Source organism: Drosophila kikkawai, chromosome 3L, assembly GCF_030179895.1.
Source record: "Drosophila kikkawai strain 14028-0561.14 chromosome 3L, DkikHiC1v2, whole genome shotgun sequence".
NCBI lineage: Eukaryota > Metazoa > Arthropoda > Insecta > Diptera > Drosophilidae > Drosophila > Drosophila kikkawai.
The window spans coordinates 30,658,370-30,681,152 of NC_091730.1; the positions used below are offsets into that span (position 1 = coordinate 30,658,370).

At 42.5% G+C, this 22,783-nt stretch overlaps 1 protein-coding gene across 5 annotated transcripts in view; it reads left to right on the top strand.

Annotated features, from left to right (window-relative positions):
* scro (scarecrow) overlaps nt 1–11,005 on the top strand; it is a 96,190-nt gene extending 85,185 nt beyond the window's left edge. For all 5 annotated transcript variants that reach the window (XM_041776434.2, XM_041776436.2, XM_041776435.2 and 2 more), the window contains 2 exons: nt 5,291–5,377; nt 10,305–11,005. In XM_041776434.2, the coding sequence (XP_041632368.1) occupies nt 5,291–5,377; nt 10,305–10,733 (516 nt within the window). In that variant the 3' untranslated portion in view covers nt 10,734–11,005. The remainder of the gene's footprint in view (nt 1–5,290; nt 5,378–10,304) is intronic.
* The last annotated feature ends 11,778 nt before the right edge of the window (nt 11,006–22,783 follow it).

The window sequence follows — 22,783 nt, forward strand, 5'->3', positions numbered from 1 at the left end:
TTGGCCTATTGCACCACGAGGGCCGTCCGAATAAACCTAACCTATGTTCAGCAAAATTGGGATAAAGGTGTCTAAATTTGGCTTTTTTATAGTCCTATGAATATTCAGAAAACGTTTTAATATTTGATTTCTTTAACCATGAACTGCAAATAAGAGCTATTTGAGAGTAATAGACTTTATATTTGAAAAGTAAATAGAAATCATCGAACTTAAAAGAATATTATACCCTTATTTATAGCTCCTATTTACGATCCATAATATAAAAAATAATATAAAAAATGATTAAAGATGTGATATAGCGCAAAAATTAATTCGACCATTTTCTGTTCTTCGCAATCCATTCCTTGTTCAGGGGATGCCAGTATTTCTGTTTGTTTACTTTCAACCATCTACTTAAGGGGGTCTTCTCATTGAGTAACTTTTTTTTTCCATTTTTTTTTGTTTGCATTTATTTATAGCTTGGGATGTTGTGTAGATGTCCCCAAAGGGATTTTCAGGAATTCGAAAAACTAGAAGATTCAGCCTTTTTTGTGAAGCAATTTCTTCGCAAAATGAGCTATTTTCAATGGCAGCTGTTGATGGATTTTTATACCTATTGGGTACGGACACATTAATTTTTCTAGCATGAAAAAGATGGTATCGAAAGGGATAGTTTGCGAGATACAACATATTTTTTTTTTACAGAAAATATTATGTGCAAAACGTGTATAGTCAGCAAAATCCATGTCCAACCTTTCTCAACAGCCCGTTATCGGGCTGAAGAGCTTTTGGTCTGATACCTGATATGCCTTTTCCAGCACTGTCTCTGGGAGTTCAAGTGTATTCTGAATTTCATTGACGACAAATCCAGGAGGATTTTTGTTTACGTTTTGCGTGTAAAGAACAAGATGCTATCGGGTTCGAGAATCTAGTGGAACGGCAGAACGGCCTTGAAATGCCTGCGTAGTGATGTCTGCCAAAAATTTGTCAAAAAGCAGTTTGACGAATGCCTTTGCGTTTACTCCTGATCAAAATGGAGTTGCGGAACTGGCTAATCGGACGTTGTTGGAGATGTCGAGATTCCTTCTGGTCCAGGCATGAGATAGTTTTTTGGTAGAAGCTCCTAACATTTCGGGTTATCTGCGAAACCGCTCCCCTACGCTCAAAACTGATTCTGTAACGACCGAACTGGAGGAAATAGAGAAGGCGTGCAAGGAGGATGGACCCAAAGATGCAGAAAACCTTGATTTATGCATTGATACTGGCAGCTCCGAAGATAGCACAGATAAGTACGAGAGTGATGGAGCAGGTCGTAGGGAAGGCACGTAGAGTTCCTGAGCGCCCTAAGATCATTAGCACTGGAATCTGGTTCATATGCGCTCTTGTTTCGGAAAATGTTCCGATTCCGTGAACTGCCAAAGAGACGATGTATAGCTCTTATGCACCGGAGTGACGTGAAGCTTTGGGTAGAGAATATGCTACCCCGGTTGCCAATCAAACTTGACAGAACATCGTTTTACTGAAGAACCAGTGAGCAATAAAATGAAAATAGGTTTTTAACGTAAAGCGCAATAAAGATAGCTGAACACACGATGTTGGCTCAGTTGAGACATAATTTTGAATTTTGGCAAACGGATGCACCCAGCAGTTTGGCGTAAATTAATTATAAACTTTTTGTCCGGTTTGCCAATTAAAGAGTGTGCGCTTTATGAAAGCACTGGCGGCGGAGCGTAAGGTACATATTCACCAATGGATATATGTACCGGGTATCTCCTCAGCGATATATGTGCGACGGTCTACAAGAATCAACTGGAAGGGTATGTTAAGTCGCGACAATATTCATAACAATAATAATATTACATATGTAATCTGTAATTCGTCAGTCGCAGCAATGTAATATGAGGCCCCAATAAAGTATAAATTACCAGGTTAAGGGCATATGTATATTCTGCTGACGCGATGAAGTGGGATTGGGCAATACTCTTATTTCGGCATATACAATTACAACCTACATTATTTTTTCTGTAAACATAAGCATATTTGTTTTAGCTATAAATACCGTTAAGTTTTGCACTAATAATAGTCGTTAACTCAAAAGCTTGATTACTCATTCCCAAACACAATCCACCTACTTCAAGTGCTATTTTATGCACTATTCTTCCAGGCATCTAAGCCTTCTTACACATATAAGCAATTGCCATAAACAGGGTACTTCAATGAGAAGAATCTTTACAAGGTATTTCTGCTGAGGGTTTGAACCAGTCAGGAAGGGCTAGAAACGAGAACCTAAACGGTGTGTTGATCAATATGGGATTCGTTGCCTGTGACAACGAGCCATGTTTGTACAACATGAGTGGAGAAGGTAACTGACGATATACTTATAGCATAGATTTGCTGGAAATTATTAGCAGCAACTCATGATCGTTTGTGTGCGTTGACAAGGGTCCATAAGGAGGCGATAGTCAAAAGAAGACTGATTTTGGATATCGGTTGCGGAAACAAAAACACCCCGAACGTCGTGTATTGGGATAATCTAAGTGCGTAGGCGTTAAGTTATTAATCTTTTCACCATTTAGAGATGTTGTAAAAAGGAGGAAAGTTTTGTTAGGATAAATGCAGAGCCGAAATGATAGCAGAAATTTTGACTATAAATCTTCCAAAGACTTTAATCAGTGAAGGTTAAATAAGTAGTTTGAAACAAATTGAGCAAATAGATCGGCAATTGCCTGATCATTACTGTTCTCCCCAAAATTTCGCTTAATGTTTTAAGAGGCATTATGATCCCGATACCTCCAGTTATTCCAAAATATAAAAATACTATTTACTAAAATTACTGTCTGTTCACGTCAGAAAGGCGCTTAATTTCTGGAGGCAGTGTGATCCCGCTACCAGCCTCTAACGATCCCGTAAGCGCTCTCTTTCTCTCCCTCCGGACTGCCAGTCCATAGAGCTTCTAATCCGCTCTCCCTAGCTTTAGTTTTGTTTCTTTTGTATTTAATACCCATTTACCTATGAATAAATAAACATCCAGACGCACATCGCGTAAAACCCCTAAAGTTTACGTGTTCTTATTTCAGGTTAAATTTTGGGTTACTTATAAAAGAAACATTTTAATGCTTCAACATTTAATTAAAACCTACTTTTAAATATATATAAATGTGAGATGGGTTCATAACCCTCTTAGGTGAATATTTATTATGGTAGTTTTAAAATATTATATTTATATTTTGAAATTTACAAGTTTCTCGTTTATTTGCTTTTTACTTTTTCAACTTCGGTTATTTGTTGTCTCTGCTGTCGAAACCCAGTTTTACTATCAGCTAATTGTCCAAATTTTACCATGCAATACGGTCTGCTTGGAATTTCTAACGGGACTTTCTGAAAATAGATTGACAAAAGCGTACTCATATTCATGCATTTTCAATTTGTCCAGCAGTGGAGTGCACAGACAAAATTTAAAAATCTAAAATATATTATAAACAGCTGTTAAACCAAAAACGATTGGAATGGATATGGTATATAAGGGTATATACATACTGTACTTGTACATATAAATATATATATAATTTGTGCAGTGTTTCGTGTAAATCTTTGTTAAAAAAGTGCGTATTTTTAGTTCGTATATGTTTGTTTAGGTAAAGTTTTAAGTATTCCCCCCCGGTTGACCCCAAATTAAATTTATGTGCCGTCATTAACTGAAATTTAAAGATTATAAAAATGTTTACTTCAGCTGCGGAAGCCTGCCGTAGCACATTTGCCATTATGAAATAAATTACCCTAATTTTTTAGCCAATTATCCGGGTTGTGATAAAAAATCGGGAAAAAATTTTAAAAATAAAAACGTCACCTGAGTACCTCGGGGCACTTATCCTTTAGTGAATGCAATAAATTTTTTTGATATCGGATGTTTTTGTGGACAGTTAGGATAGGATGTACACCGAACACAAACTCTTTTGTGGGGACTTAGGAGATTCGCTATTACTCGTAAGCTTGTAAATATTTTGTAATACAAAAATTAAAAAAAAAATTCTTTAAATGTTGTGTGATTATATGGTATTTAATTTAATACGCTAATTTTAGCCGTTTCGTCACAACATTTTTTTGAAAAGTAGGCAGTTTTGCACCGAATTAACCTTACCCCCCGTTAAGCTGTTTACATTTGTTGCTGGACAAATTAAATACACAATATATAAGTGAATAATTTTTTTTTACTTTTCGGCACCAACGTTCTCATTAAGAGATCAAAAATTAAAAAAATAAAGTTAGGTCTTGGAAAAAAATAATTTTATATAAATGTTGTATGGGAGCTATAAGATATAGAGATGCGATTTTATCCAAATTTGGTAATGCATAAACCTGTACCAAACATATAATCTGTGAAATTGGTTAAGATATCTTGAAAAACAAAAAAAATGTTCATACTAAGTATTGATTTTTAACAGATTGTTCCTATGGCAGCTATATGATATAGACGAGCAATATGGTCAATTTTTTGTGGATATACTTAAAACATTTTTCTAGATTCTTGGTGAAAAGTTCATAGCGATAGCACATCTAGAAGTATATGGCCGCTGTTCCATACAAGCTCGACCTCAGTGAATTGCGCTGAAACAAAACACAGTAAGATTAACTCGGTGCAAAACGGGCCACTTAAAATTTATGCGCAAAACGACTGAAGTTAGTTTAATGAATTGAATACCACATAATAAGATAATATTTGAAATTTTTTTTTTAGTTTTAGTAATACAGAATCTCTTGGGTCTCGAAAAAAAAGTTGGTTTGCGGTGTACATTCTAACTGTCCACAAAATCAACCGATATAAAAAACCTATACTGCATTAGTTAAAAGGTACACACGTGGCGATTTTATTTTCGACATTTTTTCCCGATTTTTTATAAAAAATAAAAGTTATGACCACGATTTTTTTACTAAAAAATTAAGCTATTTTGTTAAATAAAAAATTTAATAAAATTAAAAAAAGTACGTTAAAGGAAGATATATATGTTCCGAGTTTCAAGCCGATTGGTCGATTAGATTTTTAATTATCGGTACAGTGTACATCCAAATTCAAAATAGAATTTTTCAGGAGAATGAACATTCAATAGAACATTGAATGCCAAACGAGCTCTGTTCAACTCCCCATAATCATTCAATACATTCTATGATCGTAGCTTTGTTAAACTAAAACAATCATCTTAAAAAAAATATCGTTTCTATTAATTTTTTATTATTTAATTCAATTATTTTAAAGGACTGCAATTATTATTTGATTTCATGCATACTAGATAACATTTCTTTCTTGTAATTTTAGGTTAAGATTTGGTTCCAGAATCATCGGTATAAATGTAAACGACAGGCAAAAGAAAAAGCAATGGCAGAGCAAAATCAGCACAATCAGGTAATTTAATATCTAATAAGTCAATAAATAATTAATTCATAATTAATTTTAATTTTTAGTTTTCATTTATATAAATAGTATTTAGTCAATTTCACGAAAAACAATAACAAATGCTTATTTCTTTTGAAGTGTAACCTCTCCTAAGACTTGTCATTCGGCATTTTTGGAGTGAAAATGATGCAGTTTGTTTCCACTCGGAAGTGAATTTGATAGCATTTTCGAATTTCCTTTTAGAATAAGCAAGTTTCCCTTGTTAATTTAAGGAAATGTTGTACATTTTATTTGTCATATTTTTTCAGCTGGCCGTTCGCAATGGGTTTGCTTGCCTGAGATTTGCTAATAAGGGGCTGATCATATTTTGGCCAAAATCATTGATAATATTGAAACACTAATTTAATTAATAAAATCGAAGAAGCGTTAACGGCTGAAAATAAGCATTTTGAAATATTTTTAATTATAGTCTGCTGCTTTGGTCGTAAAATACTGGAGAATAGAGTTGCCGAGGCTATAAAAAAGTTCCCTTTGCATAATATTTAGTTCAGCTTGTAGGTTAATTTGGCTGATATTTTAAACAAGAACACTTATTCACCACCCAAGGAATTGGGATTAATAGGTATGGACAACAAGAAACAAATGCCTTCCAACATGGACCACAATAGCTAAGAACTAACAGAAAGAATAGAAACAATTAGCGACATAAGAAAATTAAGGTGAAAAAGATTTGAATCGAATATGCGCGCGCGCCACAGATCGTGAGCAAAGGGCCACACTGGACCGAACGGAGGCTGGCCACTCTAGTACGGGCAAATCCAGCATAGGCGAACGGGCACACTGGATCACGCCAGGCCCTATATAAGGCGGATTAGAGCCCAGAGGAAATCACTCTAAATAAAATGTAGTTAGAATCTCCCTGAGTTCTTCTGGTGGGGCCGACCTGTCGTATGCCATGTAGCAGGAAGCTACCAAAAGGTGCTTTTTCCGCTCTCTTGCATCACCACAGTCAGGTCATCAGAGCTGTAATGAGACATAAGGTTAGCGTGTTGACCCTTCCGTACAAGTACAGCGGTTCTATTCCTGCTTTCCGTTGGTGGATGGAACAAATTGTAGTTTCCGGCGATGGCATTGCCTGAGGCGATCCATGGCTCCTGGACCACAGCTATGTCGGCGGATCCTTGCTCCATGGCTATGAGGAGTTCCGCCGACGCGACCTTGCTCTTATGGATGTTGATCTGCGGAACCCTGAGTGTCATGGGTACTGGGCTCACCTCCAGGTTGACTACTACGGTCAGGTCACCGTCCTCTCCTTCGTCGGACTCATCCAGCGTCATTTCCCGGTCGGCATCCACGATGGTTTCCAGACCTAGGTCCTTCTCCATCACATCTGCCTTCAGGGTATGAGCATCCTTATCCCCGGGGTGGCGCTTTTTAAGGCGCAGCTATACGCTACCCATACCCCACGCCATCTTCCCGTATCTGGGATAAAGGATGTCCTCTGCCTCCTTGTTTATCTGGAGGACTGCACTTTGCACCCCTCCTTGGGTGATGGGGCCGCAACGTGCAAAACCTTCTAGTCCGCGGTTGGTATATCCGGGTTCTGACGCTGCAGCAGCTTCAGCGCCCGGTCCGCTTGGATTGCGATGGGGAAGAGTATCTTCGACTTTGGAGTGGATAGGATTAGCTCCCGGTCCACCACCTCTAGCTTGGCTCCCTCCCACAGCGCCTCCAACTTGCAGACCGCTTGCATCAGCCACTTTCTCGTCGGGTCATTCATGCACTTTGGGATTTTGACCCATATAGCCACCCAGCACCATCGAAGGTGGGCACGGGAGCTTCGGGATCTTCCTTCTCCGTGCATACAATGACTCAACGAGCCGCGCATGCACCATCTTTCACCGCGCCTCAGTCATCTTGCCGGCTTCATCGCTTCTGTCAATAAGTGCCACGATCAAATGTCGTTTGGTCACCTCACTGACTTTTGCGGTCTTGTTGGCCATAGGCCCGCGTTGCCGCTTGCTCACCGGTGCGTCCATACAGGAGCCTTCGGCTGTGTGGCCTTTTGTTGGCAACCTTTTGTTCGCCACCTTGTTGGCGAATCTGCCCGTCGATCTCATGTGGGGAAGTTTGGCTAAGTGAAGCCACCCCTCAACGATCTTCTCCTTGGCCTAGTTAAGCTTCACCTTTTCCTCTGGGGATACGGCGGCTTTTTCCTGGAGCCGATTCTGGATGAGGAGAGCAGCCTTGTAAGCGCATTGGACTTCATTCCCTCGCTTGACCGTTTTGGCCGTTCCTGCGCTGGGAGCTGGTGCTTGGTTTCGGCGAGTGGAAACGGCTTTCTTCATTCTCTTTGGAGAGCTGCACGCTCTCAAGGTCCGAGTCTGTATCGACTATGGCACGTGAGCGGCTTAACTTCCCCTGCGTCGTTTTTTCGGCAGTAGCGTTGCAACTGACATTACCTGCTCCCTTCACATCAAAGGTGTAACCGCTGGCGACACCCAGAGAGGATTCAACCGTAGTCTTTGTAAGACACTATATTATCGCGGACTGGGCAGGCATATTATTTTTTACAGTGCTATGAATTCTTTTTTTTTATTGAATGTGTTCCGTTATACTGACCGTCTACATCAAATAAGCCTCCTTGGTTTACCAAAGAGTTGACCCGCCTCAAAAATAAAAAATCTAATCTGTATGCAAAGTATAAACCGGTTATCAAACAGTCCTATCTATTTATAGGCTCGGTCAACTTTTACCGTGCAGAACGCGCCATGTTACAATAATTTTTTGACTCGTTGGAAGGCTCAGTTTTCTGAGGACCCAAAAGAGTTTTATAATTTCTTAAAACTAAAAGTAAACACAATACTCATTCTTCCTCGCTCTCTTTTGAAAACACAACAGCAAAAAATGATCAGGCAATTCCCGATCGATTTGCTTAGTTTTGTCAAACTACTTACTTTAACTTAATAGACTCAAATCAGACTTATTCTTACATCATCCCCAAATCGAACCAAATTTTTAGTCCTACCTTAAACAAAAGCTCTCTTCTTTTAGATCTTCATCGTGTCAAGCCAGTTTTTTTTCCCAGGCTTCTACGGAATACCTGGCTGTGTGCTTAGGTATTGTGTCGGAGCCCTGTGTAATCCCCTTTCTGAAATTGTTTACCTTATCCTTAGAATTTTCCCACTTTCCCCTTATTTGAAAAGAATCATTCGTTATTCCTCTTCACAAAAAAGGTAGCAATTTGGGGGCCAACAATTATAGAGGAATCTCTAAGTTGTCGGCCATCCCAAAACTATTAGAAAATGTAATTACTCCTCATTTGCAGCACCTGTGTAGGTCAATTATTTCTTTATGTCAACATACTTTTATTAAGCGAAGATCAATTACAACCAATCTTTTGCAGGTTACATTCTTTATTATAAAGGGGTACCGAAATAAATAAAATCAGACAGATGTAATCTATACTGATTTCAGTAAAGTATTTAACTCTGTTAACCATTCACTTGTTGTTCGGAAACTCGATTTAATGGGATTTCCGATTGATCTTCTTAATTGGATCTCATGTTATAATATTATGAATGGCAGGACGCAAAACGTCCTCTTTAAAAATAAACTATCTAATGTTCTTAGAGTTACATCTGGCGTCCCGCAAGGGAGTCATTTGGGTTCCCTATTTTTTATTTGTCAATACTTTGTGCAGATCGTTTATAAATAACTCCACAGTGCCGCGTGAACTTATTAATCTTAAATGGCTCTTTGGAAAGAGTTTATATAGTTGATGATATGTGTGTGTGCTTGGTTTCATTAAACGGTGGTCGAAGGAATTCAATGACCCCTATGTTAGAAAATCTTTATATACTTCACTTGTTCGTCCTATCTTAGAATATGGATCTTGCGTTTGGAGGCCTAAGTAAGCGCATAGAATCGGTTCAAAAGTACTTCTTACTTTTTGCTTTACGAGGTTTAAGCTGGAATGCAAACCAGACGTTACCGCCTTATTTTAGCAGACTCTTACTAATCTATCTATCTAATCGTAAAACCATGCTAGGTATTACATTCTTATATAACTTAGTCGCTGGTGCCGTGGAAGGTGCTGACTTGCTTAATTTTCACGCTTTTCAGCTTATTTTTTACGTACCGAGAATAAACACTAGATCCTTTTTACCATTAGTTGTGCCCCACTGTAGAACATCCTTTGAACTGAATTAACCCCTTTAGAGTTCTCCGTGCAAATTATAATGATTTGTATACCATAACATCTAATGTAGATTGCCTTAGTAAACTGAAAACTTTTATCTTAACCCACTTAGAACCATTAGTAGTTTCCTCGCATCCCTTTCTATTTATTTCCTTCGCGCATACTAACTGCTAACATGAACAAGCACGTGCTTGGTGTCGCAGGTTCCACTTGATATGTTCTGTACATAGTGCATCAACGTCCTGCATAAAACATCCGATATCAAAAAACTTTAATGCCTTAGTTCAAGAAAAAGTGTCCCGAGGTACTGAAAAATTGAACGTCAAATCCCTGATTTTTGACTAAAAATTAAGTTAATTTGTTAAATAAAAAATATAATTAAATTTAAAATTAAAAAATAACTTGAGTACCTTTAGAATTAGTTAAAGTAGTTATGTTCCAAATTTCAAACCGACCTTGAATAATCGTGTACACCGATTTTCAAAATGACATTTTTGAGTAGAGCGCTTTAATCTTTGTAGTACTTTGTAGAACATTCAACTCTGCTTAACTTTTCCAACTTTTCCCCGCTCCTCCTTTGGGGGATTTCAAAGTATATACTTATAATATTGTTAGTCTGGCTTGAAAAAAAGGAAGAAAATCTAATTAAATCAATAAAATCGTCCTTTTTTATTTTGGGTCTGGAAGAGTCAACATATTTAATTAATTTCTGTCACTTTTATTTTTTTATTTCAGTCTTCGAGCTCACCGCGGCGGGTTGCCGTCCCGGTCCTTGTTAAGGATGGAAAGCCCTGCGCAGGAAGTAGTAATACAACTCAATCGCAACCGCACGGAACTAGTACGACACCTGCAGGCAACAACAGCAGTGGCAGTAATAGTGGTAACACTAATAGTGGAGCTTCAGTAACTGGCAATATTACGAGTGGTCTCAATCTTATAACTGGAGATGCCCCGAATTCTCACTCACCAGATACGTCTTCATCATTACTTACTAGTTATGGAGCTGTTGGAGGCTCCAATGTTGCAATGTTGCAGCAACCATGTAATAATACTTTAATGTCAAACAGCTTAGCAATGGCATATAGAAACCAAAATAATTTTATTTCTAATGGTCATCAGCAGCAATGTGGGGGATATTTACCATTACAAGGGCGAGCATGGTAAATACAAAAAGAATACCCTTCATTTAGATTAAGATATAAGGTGTACTCTCTTCGGTTAAGAATGTCAAGACTTCTAAAAAAGCCGTCATTAAATTGAAATGTTATATTGGATATCAGTTTCATTAAATGAAATAAACATAAAACATAGCTGCAACATTAGTAAAAATATTAAAAAATTATGTCTCCTTAATGCTCAATAAAATACCAGTTACAAATAAGTGTACATAAATAGGCCAATGAATTAATAAATAATATTAATTGATTTAAATTTTAGATACTATAGGTGGTTTTAATTCACTAATTTTTATTGGTAAAGTTATACCACCCTTATTTATATTTATTTTAATTTGTTAATTGGATATGTTCAGGACGGGACGTGTGCCAAAACACAATAAAAGATCTTGTACAAAGACAAGGTATAGACTATAAAGTATATAAACAATGACAAAAAAGGTCCACTTGGGAATTTTGAGCGCCTTTTTATCTTCTCGTTCCGGGACGTCTGTGCCTGTCGGGAAGAAAAAGATCTGTGGAGGCCGTGAAAAGTCTTCCACAAGATGAGATCGGCTTCAGGACCCAAAATTCTTTCACAAGATGAGAAAGGCAACTAGAAGTCCACAGTAAGAACGGCTTGGGGAAATGCTTAATAAAATAAAATTGTTTAAAGCTTTTTTGACAATTAATATTTATGAAAATGTTTTGCCTCAGTGACCATATAATAATAAATTAACTTTATGTTACACATCGTTGAACCTCATCGACCAAATGAATCGTAACTACGTGTTCACGCCAGAAAGGCGCTTAATTTCGGGAGGCACTGCGCTCTCTCTTTCTCTCCCTCTTCCAGTCCAAAGCTCCTCCGCTTGCGCTCTCTCTCTCCAAGCTGATGCTTCGGTCGCTCGCGCACTCTGCTTTTGATCTCCCGCTCCCTCTTGTAAATTAATTCTAAACTTGAAGCCAAATAAAGCGGACCAAGTCCATTATTATATTATATTGAAATTACCCCGACGCCCCCGGCCTACTCTTTTTTTGTGGTGATTTTCTTGGTGTCTTTTTCGACTGCGTCGCGGGACTGATTTTATTTGGTATAATATTATAAGCTCATTGGAATGGCGAGTATGCCGACTGGTGGGTTGGCGCGACTTGCGTGAAGGGCGTGGCGATGATGACGGCAGCTCCTCATGCATGTGCAGCAGGGTGTGGTGGGTTCCCCCACACTTATTGCAGCCGTCTTCGCTGCGGCAGGTTCCTTCGGAGTGTTGCAAGGCAATTCGAGCAGTACTTGTTAATAAGCACTGCTCGTAGACGCTTCTTGGCGCTCAGCTTTTGGAACCTCTTGCATTTCCGAAGAGGATGGATTCCCCGGCAGACTCGCCAGCGGTAGGACTGTATTCCTCGGGAACGTCTGCTATCCAATGACTGGGCGGTGAGAAGACGAGGAGCTATAAAAACAAAAGAAAAAAATAACTTAGAAGAATTAGTTGACCGGTCTTCGGACCTTGGAAAGTTATAAACCCAAATCCCTGGGAACGGAGGCAGGGAGGAGTATAAACTTATGGACAGCACCCTGTCCAATGAGGACCTCACCAACTCGGATGCGGTCATCGGCTCCTGGGAAGGAAGAAACGATTCTGCCGAACCGCCATTCGTTCGATCTCCAATTTGGAGGTTCTTGGTCGGACATTGCCTTTTGTCGCGTTTGTTGAGTTCGACCGTGCTCTAAACTGCTGCTTTTGAGCCTTGAGGTATTGCCATCGATCTAGTATCGACTTGGCTTCGCCTGTGGTCTCGGGCTCAGCCGTGGAAAGCAACGGAAAGGGATGTTCGAACGTTGGGGAGAGGGGTCTAGCGATTCATCGCCGATTTGGCGCACCTGAGTCCTGAAGGATGCGACCCGATTTGGATTAGCATTGGAAATCGGCCCCGTCAGCACCCACCCGAATATGGTCTCTTGAGCAAGAAGCGAGACGCAAATATTTTTCCGGGTACCATCCATCATCACGGACGGTAAGATATCTGCTTTTATCAGGATGTCTATTCGAGAGCTATCGAAAAAGATAGGATCTGTCCAACTGAGAGCGGGCAAGTCTTTCAAGGAATTCTGGAGTAGAAAAAGTTTTGCATCGTTGACGTGCTTGCGGATGCATTAGAGCTGGAGGGTCTCGAAGATTGCTGTGTAGGGTGCGAGGAAGTGGAGAAAGTGCCGCACTCTGGGAATGTGCTAGCGCTGTCAAACACCCCTGAATCGTGGACTGTAGATCTTTTAACGCATGACCAGACTATTGGGAGGTTGAACTCAAGTTGAACAGTAGCTTGAGTTGGCTGTTGACTAAAAGTCGTTTATTTTGGAAACGGTCTTGAAGCGCTTCCCACGCCGAGGAGAACCCGTCATTTGTAAGCGGGGATGTGACTATGGCTTTCGCCTCGCCTCTTGTCTTCGTGAGAAGATGAAACAGCTTCTCGACCGGTGTTAGCCTGGGGTTGTTGACATATACTGGCTTGAATAAGTCCCAGAAAATGGGCCATCGGACGAAGTCCCCATCGAAGACTTTCGTATCGTAAGCTACAAGCGTAAGCGGATGAAATTAATGGCTGGGAGAGCGGTTGCACGGCTTGAGGCGTTGCGGTGTCAATTGTTTCGCTAGTGCTACACAAGACTCGTACACCGAGTAGCAGTAGTCATATTATGACTGCAGCAAAGGCAACGTGCTGAGGGATCCTTCTTAAGCGATTAGATCAGAGCAGGTTTCGTACTCCTTCTTTACGTTGTCCCATAAGGCTCGCACTTGGTGCTGGCGGTCTTGTAGCGTGTGTAGGGACGAAGAAGCTTGATCTGGAGAGTTTATCTTCGCTTCAAAGAGGCTTACGCAATCGCTGACAGCTATGAATTTGTGCAACGACGCGGTTGTGGCCGTTTGCTGTTCTGCGGATGCCATTTTTTTTGTCACCCTCAGAAATTCGGGTTTGGGAACGGAGCGATTCTCTGACTTTATCGCAAGGGAATCCTCGCTAGAAGCTTTCCTCAACGGTTAAGAGATGACAATTCGTGGCGTGCTCGACGCACTTGTCGATCGAAGATCACTTCCTTTGAACGTGGAAACCGAGTTTCTGATTCTCGGAATAGCGGACTTTGGTGCTGGATGGGCTCGAGTGGGCTGCGGAGAAGATGTGTTAGATTTGGCTGGGGAAGATATTACTTCTTTATCTCTCTCTATGGGTATACTAAGCAAAAAAACTGAAGGAATAAACCGAAAACCTTTAAACGGTGTGGAAAAAACGGCCAAAAAAGGCAGTGTTCACGCCAGGAGGCCCCCTGTTTCCCCTCTGCCCACCGAGCGTCCAAAAGCTCAAGCGCTTCCAGCTTAGCAACGCTCACCCGCTCTCCGCTCCTCGGTATTCCCGATCGCACGCTCCCGTGTTCCCGATCGTCGCTCGCCTCTAGGGACGGCTACGCCGCTCTAATTCACGGTTCTCCCGCTCTTCCGCTCTCGCGCCGTTAAGCTGGGCTTCTCGACCGGCAGCGGGCCCTTAGGCTAAGCTAAGTTAAGTTCCAAATTGAATGCGAAAATATATGTATGCTACGGGCACTCCGCCGTTGTCACTTTTCGACCCCCGAATTTTCTGCGTTTTTCTACTTCGTGGGATAAACTTTTATTGATCCTTTTGCGGAGGACTGAGCAGCCACCCCACTCCTAAACATGGTCCTTCGAGCCGGATAAGGATATCGTCCTGGAATCCTTTTTTCCCAGCAGCTTTGGTGGTGCCGCCGCAGAAAAAGATAAGTAAAAAGTTCCCTCCCGTCTCTAATTGCCGGTCGTCAACAGTTGTCCGAAATTTAAATTTCGCTCAACCTGCGGACGATTTTTTTGTCAACTCCTCGTCCGAGTTTTCCGACACCACGGCAATTAGACAGCTTAAAAATCATTTCCAAAGCTAATTTTCTCCACTTCCATTTGCCTGCATTTCGTTCTGCAACGGCATAATTATCTCCGTTTTTTCTTCCACTTCTTCGGCCCGTTGTACATTTCTCCGTGCATATGTACATACATACGTCCCTATATTCGGCCGTACATCAACGACTAAAACGGTCTTGATATACGCACATACATACGTACATATGTAAATCGGCGCGCATTACTCCGCGAGTTGGTTGGTCATTTACTTAGAGTGGTAATTGACATCCGCAACCTTCAGCCGACCAATATATTAAAACAGATAATATAATAAGTGAACGTGTGTTTCAAGTCGAGCGCCGCGGCAGTGAAAATTCTACAGTGAATATTTCGTGTTGCCGAATTCGGCCCCCTACCCGAGATTTCATTCTCATATGTATAATGCGGTCACTGTGTGTTTCTCGCCGCCTCGATATTTTCTTGAACACAATTCCTTCAACTTCAAATAATACAGTCCACTTCTCGACGCTCTACTGTACTTATGCCAATATATAAATATATTTTCGGCCTCCAATATTTTTTGTACGCCCTCACAACTCCAGTCCAGTTCTCGGGTTTCCACTGTACAAAATATATTTTCTGCCTTCAATATTTTTTGTACGCCCTCAGCAGTTCCGTTATCGGGCTTCCACTGTACAAAATATATTTTCTGCCTTCAATATTTTTTGTACGCCCTCAGCAGTTCCGTTATCGGGTTTCCACTGTACAAAATAAAGACAACTTTTCCATACATATTTGCATGCTCATACAATTACATACGTATTTAAATTTTCTGCCTTACATACAGGAATTAAATAACCATCAAACAATAACAAAAATAACCAAGATTTTGTCTCCACATCCACACAACCGCCGCAGCAGACGTGTTGTTCTTGTTGTTGTTCCTCGAGTTCCGTTTTGGTCTCTCTCCTGAGCTCTTCACTTAGGCTGTGTTTTGCCGACGGCTTTTCTTAAACCAAACTTCGATTTATGGTTGTTTTCGGACCCCCGCACTAACCGCCGCATCAGCCGTGCTGTTGTTGTTGTTTTTTCGGTTTCTGTTCCTTTCGTCTCTCATAGGCGCCTCACTTATGCACTGCTTTGCCGACGGCATAGCCCAGTGAGTTTTCCCCGAGTCAAAGCCAAGGTTTATATTTTAATTCCGCCTTTCCGGCTCCGTATTAATTACGTGCAAATATGTAAATAATTCACATTAATTATTTCCGACATTAATAATTAATTAATTTTTTTTGTTATCACGGACTATAATTAATAAATTAATTTTCCAATTTAGACAAACTCCCCTTCCGAGCCACGAAATATATATAGACATCTCTGCTTCCTACTCCACCACGATCACGGACAGTACGGTCTACGTTCTGGTTGCCGACTCTGCTTTCCACTTCGAATCAGGCATCCTTCGCTCAGGTCAGTCGACAACCGCTGATCCGCCGAGTCCCAAATTGAGTTTGTCTACTGGAAACAACAAAAAACCACTGCCAACCCAAGGGCAAAAAGCGACAAGTCCGTCGATTCTGGTCCCGTTCCTTCGCCAAGACTCACTCAGTCGGTTTCCAAAATGGCTCAAAATGCCCTAGACATCGCCCTGCGAAAGTTCATTTCGACGACAGCCCGTGTTAGCCAATTCGAAGCTAACATCCACATTCCGAGCGCTCCTGACACGGAGAGGTTTTCCCCCGCCATGTGCCGGATCCATCGGGACCAAATTCGGGCCCTGTGGGACAAGGTGGAGAAAAGCTATGAAAGCTGCTCCGATCTTGTTTCCGTGTCCTCCGACAGTACAGCCACCGCCACTGAGCTTGAATCCAAGTACAGTGAGTGCTACTCCGTATATTCGAGGTGTCTTGTACAGCTGCAGGAAATTATCGACAAGGCCGCCTCCCAGTCCATTCAGGCTTCCGCCCCTGCGCCCACACCCCCGTCCATGGGTTGTCGATTGCCACCAGTGGACACCGAGGTCTTCACAGGCGATTATCTTCGGTGGCCCACCTTCCGGGACCTCTTCACGGCGATTTACATTAATAATTCCCGACTTACGCCTGTGGAGAGGTTATTCCACCTACTTTCGAAGACAAGCGGCGATGCTCATGCCATCGTTTCAAAGGCCCCTCTGACCAACGAGGGTTTCGTCTCAGCATGGAGCAGCCTTTCCGACCGCTTCGAAAATAAGCGCTTGTTAGTCAACAGTCAGTTAAAGATTCTTTTTAACATCCAGGCTGTTCCTCAAGAATCCGGAGTTGCTCTAAGAGAGCTGCAAGGCACAGTTCAAACTTGTTTGACCGCCTTACAAATATCCTCCATTGAAGTCGAGGCGTGGGACTGCCTTCTTGTGTATATGGTCTCCTCGAAGCTTCCCGAAATTACGCTTTCCTTGTGGGAGCAATCAATTCGCAATAAAGCCGAAATTCCGACCTGGAAGGCGTTGGACGCATTTCTGACTGAGCGCCATCGCACTTTAGAGGCCATCGACGACGTCAGGCCTAGCGGCTCTGGGTATCTTCCGCCAAGGTCATCAAATGCTAATCCACCGGTGCGTAGGCTCGATTCACGCGAAGTTAGGGTGGCTCCAACACCGAGAAGGTGTAATCTATGTTCCAGAGAGGACCACCCTATCCGTATATGCCCGTTTTTCCTGGACATGAATGTCAATGAGCGGACAGACTTCATCCGAAAAAAGCAACTCTGCTTAAATTGTTTTTCGCGAGGGCACCAGCAACGGGACTGTACTAGTGCCCATTCCTGCTTTAAGTGCCACAGCCGGCATCACTCTCTGCTGCACCGCGACAATCCAACTACTAGCGTTCCAAGACCCTCCGCTCCATCTAGTCCTCGACCTGCACCCATCCAAAGGGTTTCCTCGTTCTCCACACGAGTGACCACTTCTGCCGATTCCTCCAATTACTGGGTTCCGTACCACGACAGCAAGAGCAGACGTTCACGAGGTATTTTTTCCTACCAATGCCGAGTCTGCCAAGGGAACCATCCGCTCCGGAAATGCCAACAGTTCCTCAAACTCAGCGCTGAGAAGAGGCTTCGTGCGGTTCTCGACCACCGCTATTGTTCTAACTGTTTGGCCCACGAACATTCCGAGGGAACCTGCCGCAGTGGTGACCGATGCAAGACGTGCAATCAGCACCATCACACTCTCCTGCATCCGCATGACCGTCCAGAGCATCCACTCCGCTCGCAGCATCGGTCTCCCCCATACTTGTAGTTCTACTTCATTTCTTCATGTTTTGACCATTACTCATCTCCATGTCATCCTCTTTCATCCAGATCACTTACGAGGGCTTCCACACACCGCGATCGCTCTGGAAGGCAGACGTACTCGAGGTTCTTAGTCCTACCGTTGCCGAGTCTGCCATCCTGGTTCATCCGCTACGGAAAGGTCGACGTCTTCTAGCGCTCAGTACCGATCAGCTTCGATGCGTCCTGTTCACGGCCTCCGACGCCTCCTAATCATCATCCGCCTCTCCATGGCAATCATCCGCCTCTCCATGGTACTCGTCCTTCGCCGCACTCGTCGCTCCGGCATCAGCGTCCTACGGTGCGATCTGATGCGACTTCACGCTCCTCCACACCATAGTGCTGCACGGGTTTATTGCAACCCGAGTGATTGCAAGGGGGGGAGAATGTTCACGCCAGGAGGCCCCCTGTTCCCCCTCTGCCCACCGAGCGTCCAAAAGCTCAAGCGCTTCCAGCTTAGCAACGCTCACCCGCTCTCCGCTCCTCGGTATTCCCGATCGCACGCTCCCGTGTTCCCGATCGTCGCTCGCCTCTAGGGACGGCTACGCCGCTCTAATTCACGGTTCTCCCGCTCTTCCGCTCTCGCGCCGTTAAGCTGGGCTTCTCGACCGGCAGCGGGCCCTTAGGCTAAGCTAAGTTAAGTTCCAAATTGAATGCGAAAATATATGTATGCTACGGGCACTCCGCCGTTGTCACTTTTCGACCCCCGAATTTTCTGCGTTTTTCTACTTCGTGGGATAAACTTTTATTGATCCTTTTGCGGAGGACTGAGCAGCCACCCCACTCCTAAACAGGCAGTAAATCGCAAAAATGGCAAAAAAAAAAGGTAAAAATGGCTATAAACACGCGGCAGAAATTGAGGGAGCTGAGTTACCACTGAAAGTACGACGAAAAAAGAATGCGGATAACCAAATATAGCAAAAAGGAGCTAGATCGAGCTACAAACTAGGTGCGGAAATTGCTATAAATTCTTAGACACTTATTCGAAATTATCTGCTTCGATTTTGAGTTCAGGAATACGAAAAAAAAAAATTGTAGAACCTTTGCGAGAATACAAATCCACAAAAAAAAAATAGCTTGAAAAGCTTATAAATTTTGGGGGAATTTGTAATATAAAAAACCAAAACGGTGTTAACAAAAAAATAGCTAAAAGATTGACTTGGCCAACAATAGCTAGTATGAGTATAAAATAGAAAAAAAATATTATTAAAAAAATGTTAAAATAAAAATTAAGATGTGTAAATTCCCAGGTTTTTTATTAATAATGTTTCTAACGGATGGCTTTTATTTAACACAATTTCTTTTTTCTGTTCTTCCTCTTTACCAAGATCCAAATTGACCGTCTCTTCATTTTTACTAAATCCAACTTATGTCTACTATCGGTCTCTTATCGATAGCTTTACAATAGCTGGCCACACTAAGGCGCCCAATAAAAAATGAGGTGTTTATATTCGGGCAACCTGACGTTTGATCGTCCTCGATCATACACACATTCCTATGGTTTTATTACACACCTGCAACCACGGTTTTAGCCTAGAAGCCTCAAGGATTCCCTTATATGGGAGCTGTATATCAGTAATTTTATAACGGTCATTCGGGAAAACACGGTTACTCAAATGGGCCACGATACTTGGGTGCAAACTTTTTAAAATGCCCTGAAGTCACATCAACATTACGAATAGCAACAAAATCATCATCATCGACCTTATACAACGTAGGTGCTAGAGCTGTAAAAACATCGATATTTGAATACAACGATACTTTCGATATTGATATTTCAAAACATCGATATATCGTGATACATCGTATTTTTCAGGTAATATCAAAGAAAGCCATAATAGTTATGTTTTTTCATTATTTTTATTATATTCCAAGATATTCAGGCTTTTTCTTTGTGTTACAGTTAGCGGATTCTAAGTGAGGTTATGTTTAAAGGTTATGTTCGCTAGCCTACTCTGAGGTGATACCGCATCGAGGTCCGCCGAGATTTCTATGCACGTGATCCTTTTGGCCGGGTTAAACTCGCTGCCCAATCATTGCGGTTCCACTTGTCGCACTCACCCGTCTCACTCTCGCGCACACACACGCATAGTGAGACAATACAAAGGTACAAGAATCGGTCCCAACTGGCTATCCGGGCTCGCTGAATCTAGACACTTGGAATCGCCATAGGAGCTCGTGGGCAAGGGTGGAACTCTCTCCTGTCGAGCGATCGGCTCTATTTCCCACGAACTCTCTCACGGCTTGGAATAGTTTCCACACGCCACTTTTTCCCCCGCGTTTTTCCTTCCCGGCGCAACACACGATCAGCTGATCATAGTGTTGTGCAACGCATGCGCAGCGAGCTTTCGCACACGCATAGTAGTGGTAAACGCGAGCAGACAAGCTCCCGCCAAAAACAAAATTTAAACTTAAATTTAAGCCTTAAGTATTTCTATCTGAATTTAAATTCTGATACAAGTCGAGATCTAACTTTAATCTAATTTAATTAAAATTTAAACCTAAGATCGAATTAAGGTTTGAATTTAGGAATTTGGGTTTGAATCCGGACACGAGTTCAAATCTAGACTTTAAAGTTTAAACTCGGGGATCCAAATTTAAAGCTGAATTAGAGTTAAGTTGGAACTTGATTTTAATTTGAATTTCATTTAGATTTAAACTGGCATCCAGTTCAACTGAGAATAATCTTAAATTGATTTAGATTTAGATATAAATTAATTTTTGAATCTAGGGTAAAACCAAGATTTAAACTTCAAAGTCAGAATCTAAAGTTAAGTTAACCGTGGACTTGAATTAAATTTTTATTTTGAGTTTAATTGGAGTTGAACTTGGGTTAAGATCTAGATTTAAACTTTGATATTTAAAATAAATTTGACTTAAATTTGAATTGGGTTTTAACTCGGATTTAAAATCTATTTAGATTTGATCCTAGATTTTAGTTAGATCGAGACTTGATTTCACTTAAGTTCAAGGTTTAAATCGAGCTTGGATTTGGGTTTAAAATAGGGTTTAGGCATTGTCATTTCACATTCCGCAGTTGGCTCTAGTGGGGCTAAGAGCACAAAGCTAGAGAACTCGCCATTTTACAACCCCTACGCTGAGGCGGCGCCAATTAAAAAGGGGCTCTGGGGACCGAGAAGGAGGGGTATAACTCCCATCAGGCATCCGCACGGGGAAATCCCCGCGCACCGAGGGACCCCATCTAGAGCATGTGCAATGAAACAGGAGAAGCTGCCAGCAGGCCGGGATGACGGGACCCAGGCGCTGGCGGTATCGAGAGCAGAGAAGGAAGTGCTGCGAAAATTCCAGGGCAACAACCAGAAGGTGCAACGCCTCCCGCAAACATGTCGGAGAAGCATCCGGTGGCAGCACCCCCAAATGTGCATGTTTGTTTTCGGCGATAGAGAGGAGGAAACAGCTACTCCAAAAAGAAGCTGGGATGCTGTGAGCCCTTACAGGAACCAGTCAGGAGCCCACGAGAAGCAAAGAGTTGACATAAGCGCACAAGCACTAGCGGAAAAACTTGGAAAGATGCTCGACGAGATGATCTTCAAGTTCACAGACACCAAGACGAACATAAATAGGTGGTCCGTCACGTCACCCAGGGGACGATTGACTCCATGCTGGCGATGAAACAGCTGCAGGTCGACATCAGTACCGAGGGCCACAGCAAGGGCTCTACTTCGAGCGTAAACCAGCAGACCACCCCCACGCTGATAGGCACGAGCCCCAAAGCGGCTTGCACCACCAAGAATCCACAGCCGAGACCGGAGAGAAGCGAACCCGAAGGGACCCGAGCACCAAACGGTTTTATGCCCAAGAAGCAGCGCGCCGACGGCATTTTAATAAAGTGCAGCGAAGGCTCATACGCGGACATGATAAATTCTGGTTAAAACGGAGCCTTCCCTTTAGGGACTTAAAGATAAAGACCAAGGCCTGCGAAGTACTGCCAATGGCGGACTCCTACGTATGCAGAAGCCTCAGGACCCATCCACATAGCAGCTACAAGCAGCACGCAAGACGGCCATTTCTGACAAAGCAGCGGTGGCGATTATGCAGGAGATCCGCGACCTGGACGAGATGACAAGCGGCAGGAGAGGATTGCGACATTCCAGGCAATGCTGCACCCTGGATGCGGACCATGACCATGCGCGGAGACTGCTCGAGAAGGGCAGAATTCGAATCGGATGGGTCGTATGTCGCATTAGAAAAAAGACCGAGCTGAGGAGGTGCTATAAAAGCATGGGCTATGGGCATACTTCAACGAGATGCAGGGCCTCAGACGTAGTAGCCAAGGCCACACAGAATTCCTGCTTCAGATGCGGGTGCAGAGTAGCACAAGATCTGCTGTCGCAATAGGTTTTCGAGGAGGAAATCGACATTGCTGTACCACTAACCATACAACATATAGACTGGTCATTTCATACAACGAAAATGGAACCAAAAATTTTGTGACGGTCTGTCTGTCCACGGATAGTTCAGCGGGACGTCCAGGGTACGTTCAGGGAATATTTGTTTTATTCCGGCGTGGTTGCTGTAATAGATTCCCCGATCCGATTGTCCCCCAGGGAGAACTCGAGAGGTGTATACGGTAAATAGTAAGAGTACGGTTTATTAGACGCAACGGTTACAGTCAGGATATTTGTCAGGAGCGGATGCTTCGGGAACGTGGGTCTTCTCTCGTCGTAGTGGCCGGTGAGCTCCGTGCGTTCCGGTTCAGCTGAGCGATGGCGGCTTCTCGCGTCGAGGTTGGGCTTCTCGCGTCAAGGTGCGGCTTCTCACGTCTGTTCGACGGGTGTCGGGCGAGCCTGGGAAGAAGAGAACGAGAGAGAGAGAGAGGATCGAACCCGAA